A 21,496-nucleotide genomic window follows, 5' to 3' on the forward strand; every position below is an offset into this window, starting at 1 on the left:
CGTCAAGAGTATGGTGGCTTGAGTTGTTGCTCTGAAGACCGGGAGATCGTTGATCGATGTTCCGTCGCCGTTGCTGGCATTAGTCGTGATTTCTCACTTAACAAAGTGGGCTGCGTGAAGGCTGGCATCTTCCACTCCTGAGTGGCGCGATGGCGCTGTGACCCCATGCGCCAGAACGCAACGCCTGGAGCAGGGAATTGGGGCCAGCCCCACGGGACAAGAGCTACCACTGTGGCGTGAGTGCAGGGTGGGCTCGCTCTCCAACCTCCACCCCACTGGGCCTGTGACCCATTAAACCTTCTCATGATCCCATCATTTGGGAGAAACCTATTTATATAATTGGATGATGGGATTTACCCTGACCAGTGTTTCGTCTAGCCTAGGTGGCCATTCTTGGTGCATCCTAGCCAAAGTCTCTTGCCAGTCAACTATACATCTATGTGGGATTGAGGGTTCCCAATGGAACTAAAGGTTCTGTTTAAAATCAACTTTTAAACAATGTGATATTCTCCTACAGTTAACAGTGAAAATAAATATAAATAAAAGTGAAAATTACTTAATTGATTTTCATTTTCCAAGCTGAGCAAAATTCAGGAAGAAAACCAATATAAATAGCGAGAAATAGATTGGATTTTTAAAATTTTCATTTTTAATATTCTGAGTAATATAAACAAGAACTTTGATTATAGCATGTTATTTTTAAGTTGTGTTTCTTTAAAGGTAACCTGCAAATTTTAATTAATTTGATTCATTTTGCCTAATTTGGTCATTGAATTTATTTTGTGGAAAGCCTCATATATAATCTTTGTTGTGCTATAACTACATTTTCAGTTATATAATCTGAAAATTGTACAACATCGTATATACTTCAGTCCTTACCAATTATTTGTTTAGAATGTAAATCTACATTCTACCTATACAACTGCAAATTAGCTCCTACAGTGGAAAATGTTGATTTGTCATTCTCCTAGAACACCAGTTTTGTGGCAGTCGCATGTCTTTTCCAGCAAGCCCACCTAGTTTGGTGTTAATATTAAAATAAATAATCAGAATTGGAGCTGATTACTAAGAAATACCCATGTAACAAAAATTGCAGTGGAGTTTTAGCAGTGTGGGTCATTCTGTTTCAGTTTAAGTGATATCAAGAGGAATATACACAACATGTTTAATTGATTCTACTTTTAATATGTGTAAGTGAAAAACGCATATGTACAAGATTAAAGGCTTGAGAGAAATGTTTTAGAACGTGTCCATCTATATTGGAGTACAGTATTTTAGATAAATGGCATACATACATATCAGTGTTTTCACCAACATAACTAGAGACAATATTGAAAAGGTGAAATACATTATTTCTGCTGTGCCAAAATTAACTCAAAATTTATAATTTATACATGTTGCAACTTTTAAATAATGTGATAAATTTAAAAATATAATTTTAAATATGCAGTTTTATTCTATAAAATGCAAACAGTATGCGTTTATGATGAGTTACTTACATTCAGGGCTAAGGCTTAGAGAGAGCTCTTGGATACAGCAGACTCTGTTTAAATGGCACACTAATAAATGGCATGACTACTTAGGGCTTGTCTACACTACCCGCCGAATCGGCGGGCAGTGATCGATCCAGCGGGGGTCGATTCGCGATAAATTGACTGCTGAACGCTCTTCCGTCAACTCTGGTACTCCACCAGAACGAGGAGTGCAAGCAGAGTCGACGGGAGAGCATTAGCTGTCGACTTACTGCAGTGAAGATACCACAGTAAGTAGATCTAAGTACGTCGACTTCAGCTAAGCTATTCACGTAGCTGAAGTTGCGTATCTTAGATCGACCCCGCGCGGTAGGGAACAAATTAACTGCACTGCATTTCAATGAGTGAGCAATGTATAAATGGCACACTTCATGTTTTGTAAGCCTGCTTGCACTAGACAGGTATATTTCGTAGAATAAATATTTTGATTTACTTGGATTTCTAAAATATGCTAGTCAAAATATATCAAGTATCAGTTTAAAAAAGGGGGGTGAGGTGGGAAGTTTGAGACTTTCCTCATGTTGAGTAGCACCTTGCTCTGAGTGATTCCACTAATGTCAGTGGGATATTTTTGGGGTAAGGTTCTGTTCAACATGAGTAAAAATACCAAATCTGCCCAAACTGTGAAACAGAAATTTCAGTTGTTGTTTCAATGCCAGTAAAATTCCACTTAATCTCCTTCCCAGTACAGTTCTTTATTCAATGCCTGATATTTATGTTCTAGAATGTCAGCTAAATATATCACTTACCTAAATTCAGTTTTTAAAAAATATTGTATACAGCACGTGTTCCTAAAGCAAATAGTTAAATGTTAACGTTTGCAAGCACAATCTCTTCCTGTAATATTTTGACAATAGATATTTTGATTCTACCTGTTTAAGAATTGCCTATTGTAATGCTACCCATGTGGGCTTCAGATAGGATAATAGTGTAAACAGTGGGTGAGATCCTCAACTGTTGTAAATCAGCAAAGTTCCATTGAAGTCAGTTGAACAGCACTAATTTTTATTACTGAGGCTTGGTCCAATAGCTTTTCAGGCATTGATCACACATGCTGCAGTGAGGCGAACCTAAAATCAGTGACAAAACTCCTGATTCTGTAGTAGCACATTTAGTTTAGTTAAATTATTTTAAAGTTTTTATTTTAATTATGAATCCAGTACACTTAGCCTATTTTTAACTGTTAACAATATTATTAAATGCTGCCCAGGGTGTTAGAGTGGCGTGATAGTGAAGGGTATGTGGTTGGTTAACAGGTTAAGGAATCAACCCTCTAATTCTGAATTCTAGTCTTGAGACTTTCAAGATTCATAGGCCAGAAATGGATCATTATGATTATCTAGTCTGACCTATGTAACTCAGACTATAGAATTTCACAAGTGATGCCAGCATCAAACCTGTTGTAACTTCTGGCTGAGCTTGAGAATATCTTTTAGAAAGTCCTCCAATCTTGTTTTAAAGACTTCAAGTGATGGAGAATCCACCAAATGCCTAGGTAAGGTTTTCCAGTGGTTATCCTCGCTGTTAAAAATGCTTATTTCTACTCCTGAATTTGTTTAGCGTCAACTTCCAGCCACAGGATGTTGTTATGCCTTTATTTGCTGGACTAAAGAGCCTCTACTATCAGAAATCTTTTTTCTGTGTGTAGGTACTTAGAGACCTACATGCCTATAGGTGATCAAGTCACCTGCTAACCTTCTATTTGTTAAATAGATGAGTTTCTTTAGTCTCTTACTGTAATGGCGTGTTTTCCAGACCTTGAATCATTCTTTTAGCTATTTCTGAAGCCTTTCCAATTTGTCAAGATCCTTTTTAAATATGGGCATTAGGTCACAGTATTCCAGTAATATTCTCACTAATGCATTGGTCTCCCTGTTTAACCTTTTCACATACTGGCATATTAGCTTATTTCTAGCACTCTGTATCTTCCCCAGTAATCCAAGATTTATTAAATATCAATGAGTCACAGAAATCCTTCAGCCAGTTCTCTCAGAACTCTTGGGTGCAAGTTGTATCTAGTCTTGCAGATTTTAAAATGTTAACTTCAGTAGTTGCTGTTTAACATCCTCCTTATTTGCTATTGGAATTGAAAGTATTTCATACTCACACCTTTGAGTGATGATGATATCCAGTTTCTTTCCAAATATAGAACAGAGATATTTATTGAACTCTTCTTTCTTTTCCTGCATCATTGACAATTTTACCATCCCTACCTAGTAACAGACCTATACCTTTGCTAAGATTTCTTTTGGTCCCGACCATAAATTTTAAAAATTCCTTCGTATTGCCCTTAACCGTACTAGACATGGATTTTTCAGATAGCTAGCTTCCTTTATCAGTTGCCTACATTCTGTGACTTTTGAGTTAGTCATTGCTATCAACTTCCCCTTTTTCTATTTGTTATATATTATTGCTGCTTTCACTTTCCTTCTTAACCAGACTGATATTTTAATCAAGAAAGCCCTGTCTTGTGAATGTGGAATTTGGGCTTTTGGGCATCTAATAAAGGTAACAACTCCTAATAATCATTCATATTTGCTTTGTTTAAATTTTAATTCCCTGTCAATTTTGCTTATAATTGCTTTCAGCTTCATGAAATTGTCCCCATTAAATCACCAAATAAATATATATTTTACTGCTCAGGACTGTCTTCTGTTTGCACACAATCGATGTAACTAGATTGTGAATATTTGCATCGAAACAGTCACTAACTTTCAGTTCAGTGGTAAATTGATCTTTGTCAGAAATGAGGTCTAATTTTGAGTATCGCTAGCTAAGCTGTAATACATTTTATGTAAGGAAATTATTTAGACGTTCCAAAAAAGTTGTATTAGTGGTAACATGAGACCTCCAGCATGTATCTCCCAGATTGAAATCAGGGAGGAGTAACTGAGGAATTAAGGTATTTAAAATAAATTGACCATTAAAAATAATTACATTATGTACAGTATATATAGTCAAGATAACAGACACAGGTTAATGCTGTCAAATAAAATTCAGCTGTTGAAACACTGCCCATTTAAGTACTGAAGGAAAGAGTACACAGTCTGGAAGCCCTTTTCATCACCAGGGCCCTGAACCTATAAACTACTGTTACGGGTTTTCCCGGGATGCAACCTGGAACTGGGGTACCGCTGAGCCCTCTTGTCTTACCAACCTGGGCTCCCTCTCACACTGTGTTGTTGTACAAGCTGCAAACCTCTCCAGGTACTGCACTTACACAGACATCCACCAGGCAGGGACACACCTAGTTGAGTTACATGAATGCTTCTCCCAGCCACTTATGAACCAACAACAGAGAGGCTCCAGCCTATTCTCCCCAGCCTAGGATCCCAGAGGTGTACCGTCTTGCCCTGGTCAGAAGCCTGACCAGTGTAAGTTTGTTACCCAGTCCATCCCTCCCTCATTGTGTTGAGAACATGCACCAGCTTTTGTTCACTGAGCAGAGGTTTCCCTACCACTTCAAGCAAAACACACTGTTTTAGGTAAAATATAGAACAGATTTGTTAACAGAAAGATAGATTTTAAGGGATTGTAAGTGGTAGGCATCATGAATTGAGACGATTACCAAAGAAAACAAAAATAAGTGCACAGTCTTAAATTCTATAAACTAAACAATATTTGAATCAGGCAGATAGTACAAACAGGTTACAGATCTTCGATGGGTAGGCTGGAACTCTCCTTCAGCCTGGAACCACCTCCCCAGTTCAGAAGACTTTGTCCTCCAGACATGTTTCCAGGTGTTGAGTGGTGGGGGGTGGGAGGGAGTGAGGACAAGTAGTGATGTCACTTCCCTCTTTTCTAGCTTCTTCCAGTTTGCTAGAAAGAGTCTTTGCTATGATGTGGGTCAAGCCGTCTCCATTGTATACAGTTCCTAGGATAGTCCTTGAGTGTGTGGACTCCCTTTAATGGGCCATCAGCAGCGTCTGGCTGCTCCATTGTTGTACCCAAAAGGCTGGTTTTGGGTGTTCCTAACCTCCCAACATATTTCAGTAACACACACACAGCAAAACTTTATAACTTCCCATACAATGATAGCACATACAGTCCAACAAGATATTAATGTTTAACAGATCAAGACCTTTTAAAATGATATTTCACAAGGCATACTTTGTACAAAACATATCATAATTATATGACAGTGGTGAATATGGGGGTTCCAGGGTGCTGCTTTGAGGTACAGTGCCACAACTACTCAGAGGTTTGCAGATGGGGGCCCATGCTTCTACAGTACATATGAATTAGAAAGTGAACACTTTCACGATTCAAGCGTATCTTGTATAAATAGAGGATGAGAAGATAGAACAGGGGTAGGCAACCTATGGCATGCGTGCCGAAGGCAGCACGCGAGCTGATTTTCAGTGGCACTCACACTGCCCGGGTCCTGGCCACCGGTCCGGGGGGGCTCTGCATTTTAATTTAATTTTAAATGAAGCATCTTAAACATTTTAAAAGCCTTATTTACTTTACATACAACAGTAGTTTAGTTATATATTATAGACTTATAGAAAGAGACCTTCTAAAAGCTTTAAAATATATTACTGGCACGCAAAATCTTAAATCAGAGTGAATAAATGAAGACTCGGCACACCACTTCTGAAGGGTTGCCGACCCCTGAGATAGAATATCCTAATGCTGCTAATATATTCCAGTACCTTTAGTGGCTGTGTATATTTGAAAATCATAGCTCCCAGTATGACTGAAATCATCTTACTACTGGGTAATAAACAGTGAATGCTACCTACAGCCATAAGTTATAGAAAAATAGATTTTAAAATATTGACTTTTTTGCATCATCTACAAACTGCCTCAGCCACCAACATTAGAGCATGGCTGCACTACAGCAGCACAACTACAACGATGCAGGTGTAGCGCCATAGTGCAGATGCTTTCTACATCAGTGGAAGGGGTTTTTCCACTGATGTGGTTAATCCATCTCTGCAAGAGGCGACAGCTACGTTGACGAAAGAATTCTTCTGTTGATCTCGCTGCATCTTCACAGGGGGTTAGGTTCAGATAACTTCAGTGCTCAGAGTGCTGTATTTTGCACAGCCCTGGGCAAAGTAGCTAGGCCGATCTTATTTTTAAGTGTAAACGGGGTCTTCATTTCTGTTCATTTCTGTTTTGTAGTTTGTGGGAGGAATTTACAAGTTTGTTTAACTTCACTCTGTTACTATAGCAATGAGCTCAGTATACACCCTGACTAAAACAGTATAGAAGTGTAGGGCCAAATTTAAGAAAACCCATTTTGATATTGCAGTGACCATTGGTTTGAATATGAATGGCATGATGCATATGTAGGAAAACTGGCTAAACCACTCTTTTGCAAAATTTTCCTCTTCATTATATTGTTTTATGTATTGACTTTATACCAACTGTTATATCTTCAGACAGGTTATTCCACTGCACTATGTATCTTCATCATTAAAGCTTTCATTGCACTGTATACAAGAAATTTTGTTGTAGATTTTCTGGGAATGCATTTGTGTGCTATCAGTGCTGTGTAACAGTTACTATTGGTGGTAGGATATAAGTTTTATGAATAATCCATTTCCTTCCCCCCCTGCAGAGAAAGTATCACTCTGCAAAGGAAGCTTATGAACAACTTTTGCAGACCGAAAACCTTCCTGTACAAGTAAAGGCAACTGTCTTACAGCAATTAGGTATGTAAAAGCAATTTTTTTTTATTTGTGTGTGTGTTTGGATTTGCCTCTCTGGTTGTTTTTATTTTGCTGTGTGTCTTTGCAATTAATAATTAGTGCATTCAGAAGATGCTTTTTGAAGGCTCTATTTCCAGTGAGTCAAAAATTCATGAGGTTTTTACCCAAGTCAGAGAGAATAACATAACCATAAATAACCTCTCTACTAGTAGAAGGGAGGAGAGAGACAGATCTTTAATGGAAACTTTATAATTTGTAAGGTTCTTGGATATTATGGTGATTTATACTAACAGTATATTGTGCAGTATAGTGGAGAATTTTGGTGAAAAACAGGAGCGGTTAAGCACCAGTTGCCACAAAATATTTGTTTTATTTGTAGGGAGGGTTTATAATGGAAACTGCATAAATGAGTGAAAAGAAACCTAAAAGCTGGAGTCATTTTCCATGTTTTCGAAAGTTCAGGTATATTCTTTAGTCTAGGCTTTCTACTGGATGGGTAGAACATTCTTCATTTATCACATAGGCTTTATAAAAATATTTTCAAAGTATATTCACTTTTTTTTATTTAATACAGAGAATTCTTCATTCACTACTGTCATGTTTTTATCTAATTTAATATTTTTAATATTTTTTTTAGTCTGCTTCCTTCAGTCTTCCTTTCCTTTTTGATAATTGGCAGATGACTTCATCAAGAATTTGTCTATAATGTTTGCATTTTGTGATGTAGATTGGTTGTGTATTGCTTGGATTTAATTTGCTTAGCTTTTGATTTTCTGCATAGGAGTAAAAATAAATAAAACTTGCTGAAATTTACATCTGCCATGTAAGAGCATGAATGGTAGAGACACCACAGCAGCTACAGATCAGGTTGATTTGAGGAAATAATCACTAGTCCATACTTTTGAAACCCATAAGCGGAGTAAGAGAAGGTATTCAAATGTGGGTCAGGTTCTTCTTCGAGTGCTGTCCCTGTGGGTTCTCCACTCTAGGTGACGGTGCATCCCGGCGCAGTTGATCGGAGATCTTCAGTAACAGTGCCTGGTCAGGACGCACGCGCTCAGCTGCTGTCTCGTTAGAGTCTGCCTGAGCGCACGCATCCCGCACCCCCCTTAGTTCCTTCTCAACTGTCCTTGGCTAAAGACGGGACTCGGGGCAATTCTGATCCTCTTCCCTGGTCTCTGAAGGCAACAAGTACAAAGAGAGAGAAATAGTTAGTTAGTAATAGCCCAGTTATTTCCCTTCCTTTAGAATATTTACTTAGTTAAAAAACAAAACAAAAAACCTTTTTCCTCAAGTTTGTCTCCCATTTAGACACTCCCCTGGCATTCCTAGTGCAATAATGCCAGGTCTTCGGGATTTAAGAAATGTGCTTCCTGTCAAAACTCTATACCACGGTCCGATGGACACTCACACTGTGTGAAGTGCCTCGGCGAGACACACGTCCCTGCCAAGTTTATCCATTGTACCAACCTCAAAAACAGGGCTTGTCATGACAGGGACCTGTGGCTGAAAATGCTCCTGATGGAGAAATCCCTGCAGCCGCTTATGGAGACGGGCAATAGCAAACCCTCTCCCTCACCCTCCCCGGCCAGCTCCAAACCGATCGGGAGTGCGACTTCACCCTCTCATGCGAAGAGGCAGGAAGCCCAATTGTCTCCGTCCAGAGGCTTTCAAAAGGGAAAAGGGTCTCCTGCGAGATCCTTACCCTCAGTGCTGACAGCACCGAAGGCAGGCGCCTCCGACCGTCCCAACATCTCAGCCATGGCTCCCACGGAGCGCAGAGGCAGGGACCTGACTTCCCGTACTGGGAAGGTCTCGGCACCGGTCCCCATGGCACCGAAAATAGAGCTGGTGCCAACATCACGTTCTGCCCCGGTACCGACAAGAAAGTCGGCACTGAGCCTGCCTGCCACTCCAGCAGCAGCAGCGGACTTCCCGCAGGGGGCCTACAAATGGCCCGTGGCACCGGGGAAAGCAAAACAGAAGTCAGTGAACGCTTCTGAGCAGAGATCACTCTCAGCAGGATCACAGCCCAGGGAACAGCAGCAGCAATTCTGAAGTCAGTACGACATCTCAGTGCCCCTCAGCCTGACTCTTTGCTCCTTGACACACAGCGCTCACTCTTTGACCAGCTGTTCTCCCCACCTGACCTGGCTACCTTCACTGACAGCGAGCCTGATATGCAGCAGCTGCTGGAGTTCTCCCCACCTGCTTCCTCCTCCATCGGAAACTTTTGCACCTCAGGACACGGCTCACAACCACCAGGCTCAGTTTCCCTACTTCGCCCCACCATGGGCGGCACCTAACTTCTCTTATCCCGTGCCTTGGCCTCAGTGGTACCCTTGGACAGCTCCTGCTGCCACTCGTCCTCATCCTTCTTCCACCAGACCACAAGCTTCTTCTGCGCCTCTATGTCCAGCTCCGTCTACTTCTAGAGCACCTGAACCCCCTCCCCCCCCGAAGAGATGGGCTATGGACCGTACCCTGATTCACCAACTCCTAACTCTCCATCAGCTCCAGATGGAGCCCTCATGCCTCCGCCTCCACAGAATGTGGACGACTTTAAACAATTCCAAGAACTTTTCAAGAGGGTGGCACTCAGCCAGGACTTCCCTTTAGAGGAGGTCCAGGAGAGACAACACAGACTCCTCAAAATCCTCCAACCCTCTGCGCCCTCAAAGATTGCACGCCCCATAAATGAAGCACTCCTAGAACCAACTGACACCCTTTGGCAGACCCCAGCCTCTATCCCACCAACTTGCAGAAAGGCTGACCGTAAATATTATGTTCCTGCTAAGGACGTAGACTTCTTATTTTCCCATCCACAACCGAATTCTCTTATAGTGGATGCAGCGACACACAGGACAAAACAGCCACACTACCGGCCCACCCTGCAAGACAAGGACCTCAAACACCTTGACCTATTGGGCCGCAAGGTCTACTCCTCCTCCACTCTGCAATTCAGAATTGCAAACTATTCCGCCCTACTTGCAAGCTACGACTTCGATAATTACAATAAACTCTTTGATTTTACCTCCCATATCCCGGAGGACAGGAGAGCAGACTTTGTCAGTCCTTGTCCTGGGCCAATTGGTCTCCAGAACGGCCCTACAAGCATCTCTAGACATGGCAGACACAGCAGCCTGCACTACCGCCACTGCGGTGGTTATGTGCAGATCTTCCTGGCTGTCTGCATCCAGTATCCCCAAAGACCTGCAGACCAAAGTGGAGGACCTCTCCTTTGATAAAGATAAGCTTTTTTTCCAAAAAAAACGACAAAGTCCTTCACACTATGAAAGATTCTAGAGCGACCCTGCGCACCCTGGGCATTTACCCATCCCTTCCCAGGAGACAACGGTATCAACCGTATCAGAGGCCACACACACAACAATATAACCAGCCCCAGCCCAGACCATACGATGTAGCCAGGAATCGCGCTAGACCACCTAGGCGCAGACAAAACCAAGCACAACCAGCTACCTCCCACCCATCGGGAAACAAACAACAATTTTGAAGCGTTGGTCGAGGGTCTGCACGACCACCTCTTGACTCCACCACCTATTTGCCCATTTGGCCACCACCTCCAGGTTTTCCACCATACTTGGCAGCAGATCACACAGGCCCCTTGGGTCCTGGAAATAGTTCAGTCCAGTTACTCCATCCCTTTTATATCCTACCCTCCCCCCATCCCTGTCCCTCTTCAGGGACCCCTCTCATGAGCACCTACTTTGCGTAGAAGTGGCTCATCTTCTACAGCTAGGTGCAGTGGAACCTGTGCCGACACAACATTGAGGAAAAGGGTTCTACTCCCACTACTTTCTGACCCAAAAGAAGAGCCGGGGATGGAGGCCTATACTAGACCTTCGCTGACTGAACAAATTCGTACGTGTACAGAAATTCAAGATGATCACACCAGGCACAATAATACCCGCGCTGGAACAAGGGGACCGGTTCACAGCCCTCAACCTACAGGACGCCTATTTTCACATCCATCCATCCATCCAGCCCACTTCCTGCGATTCACACTCGGACACAACCATTTTCAATACAGGGTACTCCCTTTCGGACTCTCCACAGCATCGAAAGTATTCTCCAAGACCCTAGCCGTAGTCGTGCCCCGCCTCCGCAGACACGGGATCATACTTTTCCCCTACCTAGACGATTGCCTCATCGAAGGCAACTCATACGACGAGACATTACGAGCTACCCATTTCGCCCTTTTCCACAGCTTAGGTCTGCAAATAAACTTCCAAAAATCCACCCTGACACCTACACAGCAGATTGAATTCATCGGCGCTCACCTGGACTCAATCCGAACCAGAGCATCACTCCCACACAACAGATTCCTCACTATTACACATGTCATACACACGCTCTCCGTTCGTCCCAGGACACAGGCAAGAATTTGCCTACAGCTCCTTGGCCACATGGCAGCCACCATCTTCGTGGTCAAGTACGCCAGGCTGCACATGAGATGTCTTTAGGGTTGGCTCAACTCCAACTACAAACCCAGCAGACACAGCTTCTGCATGATGCTAACTCCTCCAGTGAACGTACTAGCTTCCCTATAATGGTGGACAAGACCAGAGAACCTCTGCATGGGCGTTCCTTTCCAGCAACGCTCCCCGGCACCCATGCTCACCACAGATGCTTCCCTGATCGGTTGGGGAGCACACCTCGGGGGGACACACGGCACAGGGCCACTGGTCCCTGCCAGAGACGCGTCTGCATATAAATCTCCTAGAGCTCACAGCAGTCAGACAAGCATGCCTTCACTTTCTCCCCCTCATAAAGAACATATCTGTCTGGGTCCTAACGGACAATATAGCATGTATGTTTTACATCAACAGATGGGGGGAGCACAATCGCACTCCCTATGCATAGAGGCCATCCAGTTATGGAATTGGTGCATACAACACCACATAGAAATTATCGCTTCATACCTACCCAGATGTCACAACACTACCACCGACACACTCAACAGACACTTCTCCAAAGAACACGAATGGGAATTACATCCCACGATACTACAATAGCTCTTCTCCCACTGGGGCACACCGTCGATAGACCTCTTTGCCACAACCCAGAATCACAAATGCCACCTATTTTGCTCCAGAGTGGGATTTGGGACTGCATCCCTAGGAGATGCGTTCCTCATCCCATGGAACAACTCTCTCATGTACGCCTTCCTACCGATCCCTCTGATATACTGGGTTCTACGCAAGATCAGAGACGACAAGGCCCGGGTCATACTTATTGCCCCAGTTTGGCTGAGACAGACTTGGTATCCTTACTTGCTCCGCATGTCCATGCGTCCTCCACGGACTCTCCCCAACAGACCAGATCTGCTTTCTCAGGACAACGGCCAGTTTCTTCACCCGCAGCTCCAGAAACTCCACCTGTCGGCATGGTTCCTTCATGGTTCCAGACCCACGAACTAGCCTGTTCTGAGCAAGTCCTGCATAGTAGAAAAGGCTCCACTCGTAAGATTTACCTGCAGAAGTGGAAATGCTTCTCTGTGTGGTGCTCCCATAAACACTTGACACCCCATACCGTGACTCTCCCTAACGTCGTAGACTACCTTTTGAAACTAAAACAGGACGGGCTCTCGCTCAGCTCCATCAGAGTGCACCCTCGCAGCCCTCACCACCTTCCATGATTTGCTGGACGGATATTCACTCTTTGCCCACCCCACCATAAAATGCTTTCTCACAGGCCTGCCAAATCTCTAAGATTTATCCATCAGCAGCTGCCTGGAATCTCAGCCTAGTTCTTCGCAGTCTTATGAAACCTCCCTTCGAGCTCTTAGCTACCTCATCTCTTCTCCACATGTCTATGAAGGTAGCTTTCTTGGTTGCTATAACATCAGCAAGGAGAGTAGGGGAAAGAAGCACCCTGATGGCCTACTTTCCCTACACAACCTTCTCTAAAGATAGTTACCCTGCGACCCCACCCTAAATTTCTCCCTAAGGTGGTGTCCGTGTTCCACCTTAACCAACCAACCAATATACTTACCTGTATTCTATCCCAAACTTCATGAGACTCCGCATGAAGCAGCTGTACGTACCCTCGACGTCAGACGAGCAATCGCCTTTTATCTAGACAGGACTAAACCATTTCGTAAGTCCTGGCAGCTATTTATCTCCACTAACGAGAGATCGAAGGGTGCAGCTATCTCTAAGCAACGCCTTTCCAAGTGGATCTCGGACTGCATCAGATTCGGTTACCTCATTCAGCATGCCCAATCACCCGAAGGCATCAGAACTCATTCTACTCGAGCTATGTCAACATCCGTTCGCTTCCTCCATAGCGTACCTATTCCTGATATCTGTAAGGCAGCCACGTGGACATCTGAACACACATTTACCAAACATTATGCTATCATGCAGGATACCACGGCAGACGCCATAGTAGGCCACGCATACTGTCTACAGCCGTCATTGCCGCAACTCCAAAGTCCCACCAGCCATAGTGGGTACTGCTTCACATTCACCTGGAGTGGAGCACCCACAGGGACAGCACTTGAAGAAGTAGAGAAGGTTACTCACCTTGCAGTAACTGAGGTTCTTTGAGATGTGTGTCCCTGTGTGTGCGCCATTACCCACCCTCCTCCCCTCTACTTAGAGTAGTAATCCAGACATCTCTATGATAGAGAAAGAACTGAGGGGGGTGCGGGACACGTGTGCTCAGGCAGACCCTAACGATGCTGCGAGACAGCAGCTGAGCACCTGCGTCCTGACTAGGCACTGCTACCGAAGATCTCCGATCAACGGCGCCGGGATGCACCGTCACCTGGAGTGGAGCACCCACAGGGACATACATCTCGAAGAACCTCAGTTACTGCAAGGTGAGTAACCTTCTCTTTTTTGCAGTCAAGGCAATGGTCTCTCCATTTCAGTTTTTTTCCACTAAAATTTTCAAAAGTATATTTAGTATTTGGAAAATAGTAGATATCCTTCATCCACAAAACATAGACATACAATGGCAATACAGATTTCCACAAACATTTAAACAGTGCTTTTTCAACAATGCTTTTATACAGTATGCTAACTTATAAGTAGTGAAAGTGTAGTTCGTTCTCCATAAAGACTCAGTCTCTGAGTGATGATTATTTGTGAGTCACTTGTTCCCTAAAAATTATGTTGAGTGAATCTACTCAGTTAGGATAGGCCACCACATTGTGATAAAGTGGTAACTTCTTTGTGGGCAAAAGGACAGAACTGCCTGAACCAAAATACTCAAGTAAAATGATACACAGTTTATGTTCCTGACTGCCAGTGATATGTACTCCATCAGATCCATGGTGCTTATCACAAACATGAACTTTAGTAGACTATAATAAATCAATTCTTCCTCAGATAGAGTATGACCCAGGTGTAAAAATAATTTGGCACTAAAGAAAAATAAAGGTAAATATTATCTCTGCCAGAATGGTGTAAAAAGAAAGCTTATTGTATGCTGCTGGCAAAAGAAATGAAGAACATTTTTTTATGAACATTTGTGTCTTTATGTTGAATTTTTTACTCCTGCAGAAGACAGTTCTAGCAGCAAAAAGACTTCTTTTCTCAGCTAGGAAACGCCTCTTGAGCAAGGTGCAAATTTAGATGATGTCCAAGCCTCAGATAAATGTTTAACTGAGAGGGGAAAGGACTTTAGTTTGGGAGGGGGACTTTTGTATTCTGGCAGATATATGCGTGTGTGCACATCAAATATTTCACAGCCATCGTACCCAGGCTATGAGGTATAACACAAACACCATGAGTTAGTTTCTTCCATTGTGCCGTCATTCTTCATTTCATATATTTTTTTACTTGTATAGACAAAAATAATCCTTTTTAATAATCCTAACCTAAAATGACATTGATTTGTAAAATGAAATGTTGTTTTGTTTGAGATCTAGTAATCCTTTAGGTAAGGGGATTGGGTTCAATCATTTTGAATCTTTTAGACCACCCATAACCATTAGTTTGTGAACTTTTCCTCTTAAGGCAAACGGGTACTGGTCTGTTAAGTGTAGGAATCCAGTGTGCATGTTCAAGGGCCTCAGTCCTTTAAGGCCACGAATTCTGGAAGGTATAGGCCAGAAGGAATGATGGGGATACAGTCTCAAGGTCATATGGCTGATCATGTGAGCAAGGTAGGAAATAAAAAGCAGTCTCTATTTTCATCAGTCAGAGAAAAACACCAGGGATTGGGGAAAAGCTGGTATACGTCTCTTTACAGAAAATGGGAGGAGGACAGCTGCCCAGAGTGGGATTGATGGAGCTCTTTTCATAAAATGAGCTGGAACAAGAGCCAGACTAGCGTAAGACCTTGGTAGAGAAATACTGTGAGCCCCTGATACAAGGGTGACTGTGCAGCCCTGGGGAATGACGAGTAAGGACTATGAAGCCTTGGGGAACGGACAAAAGCAGAGTTAAAAGGGTGAAAGGCTGAACGCATGTTTTAACAATAATGTAACCTGGGAGTGGGGGAATTTGTGATGAAATTCAACGTTGTATTTGAGAGTTTGAGTTGATGAAGAAGCAAGGAAAACAGAGGCACAGCAGTGCAGCTAGACTGAGTGGGTACAACATAAATCTCTTACAGGGTACAGTTTGACCTTTGTTCCAGAACAGCCACTGAATGCTTTGAATTTAAGAACCTCTTTATTTTCTTAGCCATTATTGTTAGCAAACCCTATTTTAAGGGATACCTTTTAATTTGTTGAAAATTAGATTGTGGGATTAGTGCATTATTACTTTTCACTGTGTTGCATAGTCCATGCCTTCGCTAGGTACTGTAGTCAAAACTTACTACCATCTTTTGGGGTTTGTTTTTGCCAGGGACCAACATCTGCCCTCAGGTACTGCAGTTGGAGTCAGGAAAAAAATCTGATTCAAACAATGTGCATTTTCTATCATAGTTTTTCAACCCTCTCCTCCATTCTCTTCAGAAATGTCTCTCATAGAATCTGTTATGTCAGGAAGTTGTTATCCATGTTCAGTTGAGGTCAATAGAATAGTTTCTCCAACAGTACAAAAGGAAGGGTTTCTTCCATTTTTTCCCTTATTCCAATACTTTACCTTATTGTGCTTATGGGCAGAAAAGAGGCCCAGCCTCCGTGATCTGTGCCAATCTGTGGGATAGGTGTTGATGCTGATTTTTTTCCCGACTCCTCCCGCATGTTATCAGGAAGGTAAAATAGGAAACAACCCTGTCTTATTTGCTCCAATGTGGCTTGCAAGTTCTGGTATCCAGAACTCCTGGGAATATCATAGGAACTTCCCTTCTTGTGGTCACTGGTATGTTTACTGAATGTTCCACTAAGGGTACAGCATGTTTTCCTATGGTGATGCAAACTTTCAGCAAGAAAGAAAAAAGCTTCCCTTTAGCAAGATGATCTCTGGGATTGAGGAAATTTAGTGCATTTTTTTGCCGTTTCATTCCCATTATCCTAGGGGCTATCTCCTTTATTTCACTCAGGGTTGTCATTGGTCAGTGTACTTGTCACCTTTCTCCACATCATACACCTATTCAGACATATTTTGTTTGATTGTCCTAATGTAAATAAGTAACTTTTTCAAAAGACTAATTCATATTTTCCACAAATTTGTAAAACTGCATGGATTTGGATCTAATTTCTAATGTGATTGTTGGAGCCCACAGAAGAACATTGCTTGTATCATATTTCTGATTTTTTTTTTTCTAGTGGCTATCTGGAGAATGAATGATCTCCAGGCTTTTAGGATTGATTCCCTTTTAGACTCATAGACTTTAAGGTCAGAAGGGACCATTATGATCTTCTAGTCTGACCTCCTGTACAACGCGGGTCACAGAATCTCACCCACCCACTCCTGTAACAAACCCCTGACCTATGTCTGAGTTATTGAAGTCCTCAACTTGTGGTTTAAAGACTTCAAGGTGCAGAGAATCCTCCAGAAGTGACCCGTGCCCCATGCTGCAGAAGAAGCGAAAAATCCTCAGGGCCTCTGCCAATGTGCCCTGGAGGAAAATTCCTTCCCGACCCCAAATATGGCGATCAGCTAAACCCTGAGCATGTGGGCAAGACTCACCAGCCAGACACCCAGGAAAGAATTCTCTGTAGTAACTAGATCCCACCCTCTCTAGTGTCCCATCACAGGCCATTGGGCATATTTACCGCTAATAGTCAAAGATCAATTAATTGCCAAAATTAGGCTATCCCATCATACTATCCCTTCCATAAACTTATCAAGCTTAGTCTTGAAGCCGGATATGTCTTTTGCCTCCACTGCTCCCCTTGGAAGGCTATTCCAGAACTTCACTCCTCTAATGGTTAGAAAACTTAGTTTCAAGTCTAAACTTCCTGATGGCCAGTTTATATCCATTTGTTCTTGTCTCCACATTGGTACTGAGCTTAAATAATTCCTCTTCCTCCCTGGTATTTATCCCTCATGATTGTTCTCTGTAAATATATCAATCTCCCCTCAGCCTTCTTTTGGTTAGGCTAAACAAGCCAAGCTCTTTGAGTCTCCTTTCATAAGACAGCTTTTCCATTCCTGGGATCATCTTAGTAGCCCTTCTCTGTACCTGTTCCAGTTTGAATTCATCCTTCTTAAACATGGGAGACCAGAACTGCACACAATATTCCAGATGAGGTCTCACCAGTGCCTTGTATAACGGCACTAACACCTCCTTATCTCTACTGGAAATACCTCGCCTGATGCATCCCAAGACTGCATTAGCTTTTTTCACAACCATATCACATTGGCGGCTCATAGTCATCCTGTGATCAACCAATGCTCCGAGGTCCTTCTCCTCTGTTACTTCCAAGTGATGCGTCCCCAGTTTATAACAAAAAAATTCTTATTAATCCCTAAATGCATGACCTTGCACTTTTCACTATTAAATTTCATCCTATTACTATTACTCCAGTTTACAAGCTCATCCAGATCTTCCTGTAGGATATTCTGGTCCCTCTTTTGTATTGGCAATACCTCCCAGCTTTGTGTCATCCACAAACTTTACTAGCACATTCCAACTTTTTGTGCCAAGGTCAGTAATAAAAGGATTAAATAAGATTGGTCCCAAAATTGATCCCTGAGGAATTCCACTAGTAACCTCCTTCCAGCCTGACAGTTCACCTTTCAGTATGACCCATTGTAGTCTCCCCTTTAGCCAGTTCCTTATCCACCTTTCAATTTTCATATTGATCCCCATCTTTTCCAGTTTAGCTAATAATTCCCCATGTGGAACCGTATCAAATGCCTTACTGAAATCGAGGTAAATTAGATCCACTGCGTTTCCTTTGTCTAAAAACATCTGTTACCTTCTCAAAGAAGGAGATCAGGTTGGTTTGGCAGGATCTATCTTTTGTAAAACCATGTTGTATTTTGTGTCAATTACCATTGACCTCAATGTCCTTAACTACTTTCTCCTTCAAAAATTTTTCTAAGACCTTATATACTACAGATGTCAAATTAACAGGCCTGTAGTTAACCACATCACTTTTTTCCCCTTTCTTAAAAATAGGAACTATGTTAGCAATTCTCCAGTCATACGGTACAACCCCTGAGTTTACAAATTCATTAAAAATTCTTGCTAATGGGCTTGCAATTTCATGTGCCAGTTCTTTTAATATTCTTGGATGAAGATTATCTGGGCCCCCGGATTTAGTCCTATTAAGCTGTTCGAGTTTGGCTTCTACCTCAGATGTGGTAATATCTACCTCCGTATCCTCATTGCCATTTGTCATCCTACCATTATCCCTAAGCTCCTCATTAGCCTCATTAAAGACTGAGGCAAAGTATTTGTTTAGCTATTGGGCCATGCCTTCATTATCCTTAACCTCCACTCCATCATCAGTGTTTAGCGGTCCCACTTCTTCTTTGTTTTCTTCTTATTTATATGGCTATAGAACCTTTTACTATTGGTTTTAATTCCCTTTGCAAGGTCCAACTCTACATGGCTTTTGGCCTTTCTCACTTTATCCCTACATGTTCTGACCTCAATAAGGTAGCTTTTCTTGCTGATCCCTCCCATCTTCCACTCCTTGTAGGCTTTCTGCTTTTTCTTAATCACATCTCTGAGATGCTTTCTCATCCAGCTTGGTCTACAACTTCTGTCTGAGTTTTTTCCCCTTTCTTGGGATGCAGGCTTCTGATAGTTTCTGCAACCTTGACTTGAAGTAAATCCAGGCCTCCTCTGCCTTTAGATCCACAAGTTCTTCAGTCCAATCCACTTCCCTAACTAATTTCCTTAATTTTTTAAAGTTAGCCCTTTTGAAATCAAAAGCCCTAGTCACAGATCTATTTTTGTTTATCCTTCCATTTAGTTTAAACTGAATTAGCTCATGATCGCTTGAACCAAGGTTGTCCCCTACAACCATTTCTTCTATGAGGTCCTCACTACTCACCAAAACCAAATCTAAAATGGCATCCCCTCTTGTTGGTTCAGCAACTACTTGGTGAAGGAATCCATCAGCTATCGCATCCAGGAAAATCTGAACCCTATTATTACTACTAGCACTTGTCCTCCAGTCTATATCTGAGAAGTTAGTCTCCCATGATCACACAATTCCCATTAGTATTTACTTCATTAAAAACATTAAAGAGGTCTCTATCCATATCCAAATTGGATCCCGGCGGGCTATAGCACACCCCAAGCACTATCACAAGGGAAGCTCTAGTAGCTTTCTTCCCCAATGTGATTTTTGCCCAGACAAACTGTCTTATCCATTCCATCACTTCTTATTTCTTTATAGTCTACCTCATCACTGATATACAATGCTACTCCACCACCTTTGCCTTTATTTCTATCTTTCCTAAACAGCACATATCCTTCAATATCTGTACTCCAGTTATGACTACTGTTCCACCGTGTTTGTTATCCCTATAATATCTGGTTTCACTTCCTGCACCAATAGCTCTAGTTCCTCCATTTTGTTACCTAGGCTCCTCGCATTAGTGTACAAACATCTTAATTTTTGCTGTTTTACTTCTCTCGCATTCTTTACCCGATTAGGCACAGACATTCTACCGCCAGTATCACCTATTAGACTGGTATCTACACTACCCTTCCTTCTTATGTCCATTCTCCTACCCACGGCTGTATCCTTTCTTACTTCATTTTCTTCCCTCTCAATGTTAAAATCCGGCATGGAGATTACCTGGACATCTCCCAACCATCTCCCCCAAATTCCTAGTTTAAAGTTCTCTTAATCAGTTGTGCCAGCCTCCATCCTAGAAGTCTAATTCCCTCCCTACTCAGGTGAAGTCCATCCCAAGAGAACAGTCCTCTGTCCATGAATGCTTCCTAGTGGCCATACATCCCAACGCCCTTCTTATAGCACCACTGCCTGAGCCATCAGTAGTATTTCATCAGGTTAAAGGTGGTCCTTTTCCCACAGTAACCTCTTGTTCCTTATTTTCAACACACCTTGTGGTCCCCAAGGCATTCCCAGTGCATCTACTGTCTACAGATAATGTCTGGGAGGAACTTTTTGTGGGCTGTCTCAAGGATAAGTAGCTTTTTCTTCCTGTCTCTTATAAGAGGTGGAAGTTTACCTTCCATTCTAGAAGATACCATACTGACTTTTACCTCAACACAATCTAAGACTCAGTAACTCAATTAAAAACATTTAATAAGAATAGTTAGAGAAAATCACTATACCTCATATATTCTGCAGTGAAAGAGGTAGGAATATTATGGATACTGACCAGTTGATTACTCAGCTTTGCTTTACTTTGTCTAGCATGTGGAGGGGAAAGTGTATTCATGTAATTAGATTTTATTGTTATGGATGTGCATGTGAGTCTCATTTCCTGACTTTTGAGCAGTTCCCTTTGCAACTTTTAATGTTTTCTTACTATAGGTTCTGCATAAAAACCTATCTAACACTTAACAGATATAAGAGCGGGGTTTGTGGGGGTGTGTAAATAAAACACTTTATATAAAACGGATCTGTCTATTATATGTATTATGTTTTGTGATAGTGCCTGAGGGCCAGAACCCCGTTGTGCTGGGCACTGTACAAACACATAAGAAAAAGGTGGCCCTTCCCCCAAAGAATTTACAATCTAAGCATTAGACCAAAAAAAAAAAAAAAAAAGACAAGTGAGGGAGCACAAGGAAACAAGAAGAAAATACTGGTTAACATTAATAGATTCTAAGGCCGAAAGGTCTGATTGTGATCTAGTCCAGTAGTTCTCAACCTGTTTACTACTGTGGGCTGCATATGCAGCCCCCTGTGTTATGTATCAGAGGGGTAGCCGTGTTAGTCTGAATCTGTAAAAAGCAACAGAGGGTCCTGTGGCACCTTTAAGACTAACAGAAGTATTGGAG

General features: G+C 42.3%; 1 protein-coding gene across 8 annotated transcripts in view; it reads left to right on the forward strand.

The window, feature by feature from the left end:
• LOC113406352 (lysine-specific demethylase 6A) overlaps nucleotides 1–21,496 on the forward strand; it is a 283,935-nt gene that overhangs the window by 188,283 nt on the left and 74,156 nt on the right. For all 8 annotated transcript variants that reach the window (XM_026650736.1, XM_026650746.1, XM_026650739.1 and 5 more), the window contains one exon: nucleotides 7,102–7,195. In XM_026650736.1, the coding sequence (XP_026506521.1) occupies nucleotides 7,102–7,195 (94 nt within the window). The remainder of the gene's footprint in view (nucleotides 1–7,101; nucleotides 7,196–21,496) is intronic.

Source organism: Terrapene carolina, unplaced genomic scaffold (genome assembly GCF_002925995.2).
Source record: "Terrapene carolina triunguis isolate 2854851 unplaced genomic scaffold, T_m_triunguis-2.0 Scaffold26, whole genome shotgun sequence".
NCBI lineage: Eukaryota > Metazoa > Chordata > Testudines > Emydidae > Terrapene > Terrapene triunguis.